Source organism: Ailuropoda melanoleuca, chromosome 4 (genome assembly GCF_002007445.2).
Source record: "Ailuropoda melanoleuca isolate Jingjing chromosome 4, ASM200744v2, whole genome shotgun sequence".
In the NCBI taxonomy this organism is placed as follows: domain Eukaryota; kingdom Metazoa; phylum Chordata; class Mammalia; order Carnivora; family Ursidae; genus Ailuropoda; species Ailuropoda melanoleuca.
In genome coordinates, this window is record NC_048221.1 from 4,841,610 (window position 1) to 4,851,805 (window position 10,196).

General features: G+C 45.0%; 1 protein-coding gene across 2 annotated transcripts in view; it reads left to right on the plus strand.

The window, feature by feature from the left end:
• The window catches only part of VAV1 (vav guanine nucleotide exchange factor 1), a 50,851-nt gene extending 40,867 nt beyond the window's left edge, over window positions 1-9,984 (plus strand). The window contains exons 23-27 of one of the 2 annotated variants that reach the window (XM_034657627.1): window positions 2,583-2,699; window positions 3,624-3,711; window positions 6,243-6,357; window positions 7,896-8,047; window positions 9,677-9,984. In XM_034657627.1, coding sequence (XP_034513518.1) covers window positions 2,583-2,699; window positions 3,624-3,711; window positions 6,243-6,357; window positions 7,896-8,047; window positions 9,677-9,730 — 526 coding nt within the window. In that variant the 3' untranslated portion in view covers window positions 9,731-9,984. The remainder of the gene's footprint in view (window positions 1-2,582; window positions 2,700-3,623; window positions 3,712-6,242; window positions 6,358-7,895; window positions 8,048-9,676) is intronic. The other variant, XM_034657628.1, reaches the window with a different exon arrangement.
• The last annotated feature ends 212 nt before the right edge of the window (window positions 9,985-10,196 follow it).

Below are 10,196 nucleotides of genomic sequence, written 5' to 3' on the forward strand. Positions count from 1 at the left end.
TTCATATTCATATTTATATCATCCATACTGTGTATGATCTATAATTAGTATATATTATGTATGTACATTTATAGCACAACACGTTCATATTCATATTTATATCATTCATACTGTGTATGATCTATAATTAGTATATATCATGTATGTACATTTATAGCACAACACGTTCATATTCATATTTATATCATTCATACTGTGTATGATCTATAATTAGTATATATCATGTATGTACATTTATAGCACAACACGTTCATATTCATATTTATATCATCCATACTGTGTATGATCTATAATTATTATATATATCATGTATGTACATTTATAGCACAACACGTTCATATTCATATTTATATCATCCATACTGTGTATGATCTATAATTAGTATATATATCATGTATGTACATTTATAGCACAACACATTCATATTCATATTTATATCATCCATACTGTGTATGATCTATAATTAATATATATATCATGTATGTACATTATAGCACAACATGTATATTCATATTTATATCATCCATACTGTGTATGATCTATAATTAATATATATATCATGTATGTACATTATAGCACAACATGTTCATATTCATATTTATATCATCCATACTGTGTATGATCTATAATTAATATATATTATTTATGGTGCATATTTATGCCTACAGCATAAATGTATTCACATCCAGTGGCATTTAGTACATTTGCAAGTTTGTTTGGCCATCACCACTATAACTCCTGAACATTCCATCCCCCCAAAGGAAAGCCTGCCCTCATTAGTGCCCCCCCAACCCCCCCAGCCCCCGGCACCCACCTCTAACTCCTTCCCGTCCGTGGAGGAGCCTGTTCTGGGCGTGTCATACACGTGGACTCACACACCGTGGGGCCTTCTGTGTGTGGTTCCCTCCCTGAGCATCGTGGGCTCAGGGTCCGTCCCCCAGGCAGCGCGGGTGGGCGCCTTGTTCCCTTTATGACTCTCTAGCAGTCGTTTTGATTTTTTTTAAAAGATTATTTATTTATTTATTCAACAGAGATAGAGACAGCCAGCGAGAGAGGGAACACAAGCAGGGGAGTGGGAGAGGAAGAAGCAGGCTCATAGCGGAGGAGCCTGATGTGGGGCTCGATCCCATAATGCCGGGATCACGCCCTGAACCGAAGGCAGATGCTTAACCGCTGTGCCACCCAGGTGCCCCAGTCGTTTTGATTTTTAAAAGTATTGCATTAAAATACTCCTTACTTCACTTGCTATCACTTATCTCGATGGTGGAGTGTTTGGGCTCCCTCTTCACAGTTTGTACCTGGGGCTGGTGTCTCACTGTCCTCCGCTAGTTTCTGTCCTGGTGGCCACAGAGACGGCGAACGGTGGAGACTCAGTAAATGCCCATCCAAGCAACACCAAATTCTAAATTAAAGGAAAAAAAAACCCACTTTTCTATATTCACACTCTCAACCAAATGTGTGGGTTTTTGCCCACACCCAAACAATTCGGTGATTCTTCCCTCTCAGCTGGGTGTCCTACAAGTCAGCTCATTTCTGATGCTACCCACCTGGAGATGGCATCAGCCCCCACAGGTTAGAGGTTGGTTCCCACCAGACTGCCCTTGTGTCGGGGGCCAATCTCAAGTCCAGCCTTCCGGGACTTCTCACTGACCTGCTTTAAATTATAGGCTCCCACAACCCCCTCCTGGGTCTGGATAAAACACTCCCTGCACAAACTCCTAGAACTCGGGAAAACCATTTCCTTAGATTACCAGTTTATTATAAAAGGGCATGTCAGGGTGCAAGAATTCCTGTCCTCTTCCAGGTCCTTCTAGCAGGACTAAGAATCAAAATTGACACGAGACAGATTAATAGGAGAAAAAGCAAATTTAATTTTGTATGTACGGAGAATCCACACAGACATGGAAATCCTAAGACAGTCAGGCAAAAGGAGGCATATATGTCATTCCAAACTAATGAGAAGGGGGCAAGGGTGTGGGACATCAAAGGGAAGGAACAGGAAGCTGGAGAAGAGGAAATGTCTGGCCCACAAATGTTTGCTGGGCCACTGGGAAACCGTGGGACACAGAGGAGTTGATCAAACAGGTCTCACTGGGTTCCTCCCCCTCCACCGCACCTCGTTCATAGCGTAACGTGGGTATCTAGGGCGACAGCTTCTCCCTTCTTGGAGCAGGTCCTCTGTCTGAATTCTTTTTAGGCATTTGTGGGGGAGGTAGAGTTTTTCCTGAATCTGCTGGATTTTGATTGCTTTTTTTAAAAAAAAAAAGATTTTATTTATTTATTTGTCAGAGATAGAGTGCAAACAGGGGGAGCTGCAGGCAGAGGGAGAAGCAGGCTCCCTGTTGAGCAAGGAGCTGGATGCCGGGCTCGATCCCAGGACCCTGAGATCGTGACCTGAGCTGAAGGCAGATGCTTCACCGACTGAGCCACCCAGGCGCCCTGGGTCTTGATTGCTTTTTAACTCAAATGGTCTTCCTGCCAAAGTGGCCCATCTTGGAGCAGCCTGCCCTGGGACTGTCACCAACTTAAACACCACGGGCATGGGGACGGTGTGGACCTCTCTCCTTGGTGTGTCTTGGCAGGTACGCTGGCCCCATGGAGCGCGCAGGGGCGGAAAGTATCCTCACCAACCGCTCGGATGGGACGTTCTTGGTGCGGCAGAGGGTGAAGGACACCGCAGAATTTGCCATCAGCATCAAGTAAGTCCTCCCTCCCTGACCCCCTATGACCTGGGTGCCACAGGAGCCTGGGAGGAAGGGAACGTACGGTCACGACAGCCATCTTTCACTGAGCCCCGCGGTGTCCTGGGTGTTTTTACCCGTCTTGCTCCTTTTACTTGACTGACAGCCCACAGGAAAGAGATATGCCCCCCAGGCAAGCTCCAGAAAGCACTTAGCACATTCTAGCAAGAGGCAGAAATGCCACAGGGACCCCGTCGCTCATGCCTGTCTGCTGTCTGCAGCTTCTCACCCATGGTGACTCGTTTCCTGGTCGGTTTTGTAATTTTCTCTTGCGATGTCCAGTGGGCGGGTCTCAGGGCTAGCCCTCCACCTCCGTGGACCCAATAGCTCATCCCAAGTTCCTATGGGATCATCAAGGCGTAAGCGACTTGGTTAGCAAGATCAGCAAACCCCGTAGGGTAGCAGTTCATGCAGTGAGCTCCGTTTTTAGTTTCAAGCTCATTTTTGGCCTCTGGGAATTTCCCTTTACTTTTTTGAGAGTTCAGCATTTTTTCCCTCATCATTTCTCGTTTTCAGTAGTCAGATTTTTTTTTCTGGGAGGGAGGGTTATCTAGTTTTCCATGTTGGCAGAAGTGAATATCTCTTCCGTGTCCTTACTCGTCTGTGGCCCACCATGTTGGTGGAAATGGGTCTCTTTTCCCATCCTGTAGATCCGAGGTCCTCCATCTTGGGGGAAGCACAGGGAAGGGGTCCTGCTCAGGCAATAGGGTGCAGTTTCTTCAGTCTTTGGGCTTCAGTTGTTGTTGCCTCCCTGAAGTTGTCGATTGTTTCTTCCATGGTTGGGGGTGTGTAGCCTGGGGGCTGAGACTTGGCAGGGGATGAGCTTGGGTCCCCAGCTTCAGGGACCTGTGACCATCCAGGCCTCTCTCTCTCTGCTTCCAGGTATAATGTTGAGGTCAAGCATATTAAAATCATGACAGCGGAAGGACTGTACCGGATTACGGAGAAGAAGGCTTTCCGGGGGCTGACGGTAAGGGCCAATCTACCCCAACCCCAGCCTCCCAGAATCTAGGAGGAGAATCTAGCCCTCCCTGAAGCTCCATCTTGGGACCCCTCCCTTTCCCCTCCAGGAGCACTATGGAGCAACTGGCTTTAAACTCATTCCCCTAACAGCCGATGATGATGGTGATGATGGTGATAATGATGATGGTGATGGTGATGGTGATGATGATGGTGATGATGGTGATGATGATGGTGATGATGGTGATGATGATGCTGATGGTGATGATGATGCTGATGGTGATGATGATGCTGATGGTGATGGTGATGATGGTGATGATGATGCTGATGGTGATGGTGATGCTGATGATGATGGTGATGATGATGATGATGGTTATGATAGTGGTGATGGTGATGATGATGATGGTGATGATGATGGTGATGATGATGATGGTGATGAAGATGATGGTGATGATGGTGATGATGATGATGATGATGGTTGATGATGGTGATGATGATGATGATGATGATGATGATGATGATGATGATGATGATGATGATGGTGATGATGATGATGATGATGATGGTGATGGTGATGATGATGGTGATGATGGTGATGATGATGGTGATGATGGTGATGATGATGATGATGATGATGATGATGGTGATGATGATGATGATGATGATGGTGATGGTGATGATGATGATGGTGATGATGATGATGATGGTGATGATGGTGATGGTGATGATGATGATGGTGATGGTGATGATGGTGATGGTGATGGTGATGATGGTGATGGTGATGGTGATGATGATGGTGATGATGATGATGGTGATGATGGTGATGATGATGGTGATGATGATGATGGTGATGATGGTGATGATGGTGATGATGGTGATGATGATGGTGATGATGATGGTGATGATAGAGAAGAGTAACAGCAGTGAGCATTTACCAAGCACTTTCGGAGTGCCAGACACACTGTGGATAGGGCTCCAGTGAATCCCCTCAACTCACTGTGGGAGGTTCTGTTTCACACACAGGTGAAGCTGATGTTCTGTCCTTATCTAGTATCACAGGAGAGCAGAGCTCCTGTTTCTGTCATGCTTCAAGTCTTAGCTTTGCTTCATCTGTTCAATGATCTTTTCACTGAGAATTCAAATGCCTTTCAAGTGTTTTTGCTTCTGTTTAGTGCCCTGTAGTTTTGGGTGAACTTTGAGACATTATAAGCCCATTGGTCTAAGGCACGTGGATTTTACCTGTGGTCTGTGGATCCTTGAGGAGCTTTGAGTCCTCTGGAAGAAGATACAGAATTTTGCACATAGCTGCATGTTTTAGGAGATGAGGGTCTCAGATTTCCCTCGATTCTCAAACAGATCCTTGACTCCCTAAAATGTTAGGGACTATTAAGTTATTCCACAATTCTTTTCTCCCCTAAACTTGATTCTGAAACATTTTCCCCTCATTTTTTTGTTTCTGAAAAATTTCCAAAAATTTACTGGAATAGTGAAATGAACATCTGTGAATCTATCACTTACTAATTGTTCATATTCTGCCTCTTTTGTGCCCTCTCTGTCAATCCCTCCCCCCCACATTTATTTTGCCCTATATAAGAACAAGTTGCAGGCATCTAGACCATTCACCCCAAAATACTTTAGCATGAATATCTGAAGAGCCAGGGCATTCTTGTACCTCACTACAGTATCATTATTACACTCAGGAAGTTGAGCATTGATACAAAATTATTATGTAATATACAGTCTATTTTCCAAATTTCTGATTGCCCCAAGTATGCCTTTTATAGCTCTTTTTTCTTCCAGGATATAATCAAGGATCACACATTGCATTTAGTTTTTATCTCCTTAGTCTCTTTTCATTTGTAGTAGTTTGCCAGTCTTTTTAAAACTTTTTTTTTCCTTTGGTCTTTCATGATACAGGCATTTTTGGAGTTTAGAACTCTAAACCATGAGATATTTTGTTTTGTCTTAGCTACTGCACTCTACTGCCCCTCCCCCAGGGGACTGTATTCTGGATCGGCCCTTTTCTAAATGTGGGACCCTGGACAAGGAACTTGGCTTCTCTGTGACTCAATTTCTCCATTTATAAAATGGGAGAATCACGAATGTATTCACCTTTCATGATTATTAGGAGATTTTGATGATGTATGATTGCACACTGACCAGCACATAGTAGGTGCTCAATAAACAGAATTTATTATTATAATAATAATTAATTATAAAAATAAGACTCTTGACACCCACAGTGGGGTTGATTTTGGTGAGCTGGTTATCAGGCAAGTTGATTATTTGGTAAATTTATTATGAAGTGACTTGGTTATTAAGAGAACTGGCTTTAGGCAATGTGATCTCTTCCCCCCAAAATGGTCCTGGTTGGCCAGGAAGGGAATGAACTCCCCATCATGGGGAGCAGTCAAGGCTTCACTTACCAGGGAGGCTAGAAGGGGGACCTGCCACACCTGAGGAGTTGGGTGTGACTCCTTCCAGCTCTGGCCCCTCATGAGCTGAACTGCTGGGATAATATCTGTCCTGTTGTCCTTCCAGGAGCTGGTGGAGTTTTACCAGCAGAATTCCCTAAAGGACTGCTTCAAGTCACTGGACACCACCCTGCAGTTCCCCTTCAAGGAGCCTGAGAAGAGAGCCATCAGCAAACCACCAGGTAGAGGTCTCAGGCTGGGGGCCTGTGGCCCCAGCTCCTTCCTATTGTAGAGGGCAAGTGTGGGGATGGCATGGACATTCTGGTGGGCATACAGAGGTCATATCTGTTAAACAGTGGGAGCTCTTTCTTTCACTAGTCTGTCCCTTTGCTCTTGAGTGGTTTGCATATTCATTTGCTTGGGTGGAAGGTGGGACAGAGGTTACTTTTGTTTTTGGGAAGATGAGAACAGTAGGTACCAGAAGGGTCCTCACCTGCATCTTTTAAGCCTATATTTTTATATCAACATCAAGGATTAGTTAGCATCTATAACATTCTCTCACAAAAAGGCAAGACCATTAGTGCAGTCTTCTCTTTTCCTTTGCATCTCTCCCCCATAGGTTCATTGACATTATCTGGAATGTTGGATACAGTTTGCTATGAATTAAACTAATTATGACAATATGTTTCAGAAATTCTTTCTTAACAGTTGTGTTTAACTTCTCAAATACAGTATCAAGAATTATTCAGACCCTGTCTATATTTCTTGTTTTCTGTGTTTTCCTTTATTTTTAAAATGCCTTATTCTGATTCAAATTTCATTTTGCTAGGGTACATCCTGAAGTATGTTTTTCAGAAAAGTCACGTGGGTGGTATAGTTTCTGAATTCTTATATATCCAAAAAAAATTTTAGAGAGACTTAAAAATTAACTATTATTAAAATGTTACATATTTGAAAAAGCAACACCAACGTAACATCAAGACTCCAATCCTCATCAGAGGACCCTTGTCACCCAATGGGATAAACGTTTGTGTCTGTCTGCACATTACTTATTTGGCCTGGTGTATATATGGATCTTAGCATATTTGCAGAAATACTACGAATTAATTTTCCATTCTACAATGTTGCTTAATATTTTATTTTATTTTTTAAAAACATTATTTATTTATTTATTTATTTATTTATTTATTTATTTGAGAGAGAGAGAACAAGCACAAGCGGGGGCAGAGGCAGAGGGAGAGGGAGAGATAGACTCTCCTGAGCAGGGAGCCTGATGTGGGGTTTGATCTCAGGACCCTGAGATGATGACCTGAGCCAAAGGCAGATGCTTAACTGACTGAGCCACCCAGGCGCCCCTGTTGCTTAATATTTTACTATGAAAGGTTTTCTATGTCTTCCCCCTCCCCCATATCTTTCTTTCATTCCCCTTCTTTTTCGACCCTTGGTCCTCTTTAGGATAATTAATATTGACAGCCTAGAATGAATTTCTCCATATTTTCCCTCTATTCCTTTCACTATAAATATATAGAAACCATTTTAAAAATTCATAAATGGCATTATTTTCTAAACTTGGATACTGGTTGGGCTAGAAGGATGATTTTGGAAGAACAGTTGTGTCCCCTCAGAGCACAGGTAACCAATACTCTGCACAAAGGAGTACTGAGGGACCCGTTGTCCTGGTGTTACTCTCCTGAGAGCATTGCCTCCCCCCAGCTGTCCCCAGATGGTGGGCAGGTGTCTGCTCCAGGCCCTTTACCCACTTCTACTCTCCCCTACACAGCAGGGAGCACCAAATATTTTGGCACAGCCAAAGCACGCTATGACTTCTGTGCCCGGGACCGATCAGAGCTGTCCCTCAAGGAGGGTGACATCATCAAGATCCTTAACAAGAAGGGGCAACAAGGCTGGTGGCGAGGGGAGATCTATGGCCGGGTGAGTTGGGCCAAGCTTGGCAGCCTGGGGAAAGGGCGTGGGGTGACTTGGCTGTAGCACTATAGCCTGGAATTGTGCATTGAAGCAGGTGGAGAGTGGCCCCTGTGGGTCTTCCCCAGTCAGAGGGGAGGGAAGGAGATAAAGATTTCATTCATTTACACAACTGGCATTTATTTACTGAGCAGCTACTATGTGCCGGGCATTCTGCTGGGTGCTGAGGAGACAAAAATGAGTGTGGTACAGTCACTGCCCTCACGAAACTCATAGTCTAGTGACGATGATAGACGTGTAACCAAGAGGTACAACACTGAGTGGTCAGGGTTGAGATGGGGAATCACCTGGTGGGGGAGGAGCAGGTCAGAAGGACTTCTGAGAGGCCAAGGAGATCACTGAAGGGTGAGTAGTTAGCCAGGCAAGAAGGTCATAGAGGGGGTGGAGGAAAGTATTCTGGGCAGGAGCACCAGCATGTGCAAAGGCCCTGAGGTGAGAGAGTGATTAGCATGTTTGGGGGGACACAAAGGGAGGGATTTTTGTCTATCTTGTTTGCTGTAGTGTCTCCAGTGACTGACATATAATAGGTGCTCAATAAATATTGAATGCGTGGAGAGGCGTAACTGGAAATGACCACTTTCACGTATTGTGCTTTTTTGGCTGCCTGCATTTGGACTGTCAGGAGGGACTGCAAGCTTCCTCAAAAAAATCTGTTACTACCTGGTTCTTATTTTTGTCTCATGAAGGCAGAGAGTCTTCTTTATTTTATCCATGAATTAATTCCCATCTCTAGAATACTGGCCCATTTGTAGTGGTTTCTCAAGAATATTTGTTGAATGAAGGTGAGGACACTGGTCAGGAGCTTACATTCTACTGGGGGGAAGCATATGTGAAAAAACAGCCCAGATAATTGCTTAGGTGAACAGTTTTGTGAAGAATTGTGGAGGGTAAGTTCAGTGTGCAGTGGAGGTTGGGGTTTGGGAAGTCTCAGCTATAATGAATTCATCCATCATTCCATCCTTCCATCTATCCATCCTTCCATCCATCCATCCATCCATCCTTCCATCCATCCTTCCTTCCTTCCTTCCTTCCATCTTCCCATCCATCCATCCTTCCACTCATCCTTCCTTCCATCTTTCCATCCATCCATCCATCCATCCAAGATCCATCCTTTTAAGAAATATTTATTAAGCATCTCCCGTGTGCCAGGAACTCTTTTAGGCTCTCGGGAATCTAATAAATAAAACAGACAGCAACCCCTGTCCTGGAGGAGCTCGTGTTGTGGTGGGGGTGTGGGGACAGACAACAAGCCCATAAATAAGTAACATATAATCAGTAAGATGCTGACAAGTGCTATGGGGAAAAATAAAGCAGGGATAAGGAGTGTTGGGGTGGGTGGGGTTTGTAATTTTAAATAGGGTGGTCAGGAAGGTCTCACTAATAAGGTGACATGTGCTAGAGAACTCTGGAAGGTGGGGGAGGGGTGTCAGCCACGTGTACCTCTGGGGGATGTACTTTCTGGAGTAGAAGGCGTGGCAGGTGCAAAGGTCCTGAGGTGCGAGGGACCCTGCCTGGTGTGTTGAGGAACAGTGGGGAATGTGCAGAGACTGCCCTGACCACTTCCTGTTCTCTTTGCAGGTTGGCTGGTTCCCCTCCAACTACGTGGAGGAGGATTACTCTGAATACTGCTGAGCCTTGGCACCCTGGCCGGGAGATGAGGAACTCCAGGCTCTGAGCCCAGGATGAGCAGGCCTCAGGGCCAGGGGGGCTGTGACCGGTCCCAGAGGGCCGAGAATCCAGGATAGACTGTGGAGGGCCAGTGTCCAGCTGGCAGGGCTCCTGGATGATGGCCTGCGTGGTTAATTTATAACACACTGATTTTCTCTTGGGGCCCCTCAAGAAGGTGGGGCTCAAGGCAACAGCTTTTAATAAAATGATGAAAGGAATGACTGCTGTCATTCAGGAGGACCTGGATGGGAAAGGGCGGGAAAGGACATGGGGGCACAGATGGAAGCCCCCTCCTCAATCCCTGCCGTCCACCTTCGTCACCTTGCTTTGCAGTTTAATATAAGACCTGAAGAAGGAAATGGGACCCCCCCCCCCACCACCACAAGGCCGGAAAGGATTTTACACTCACAGATTCCAGATCACAAAACTG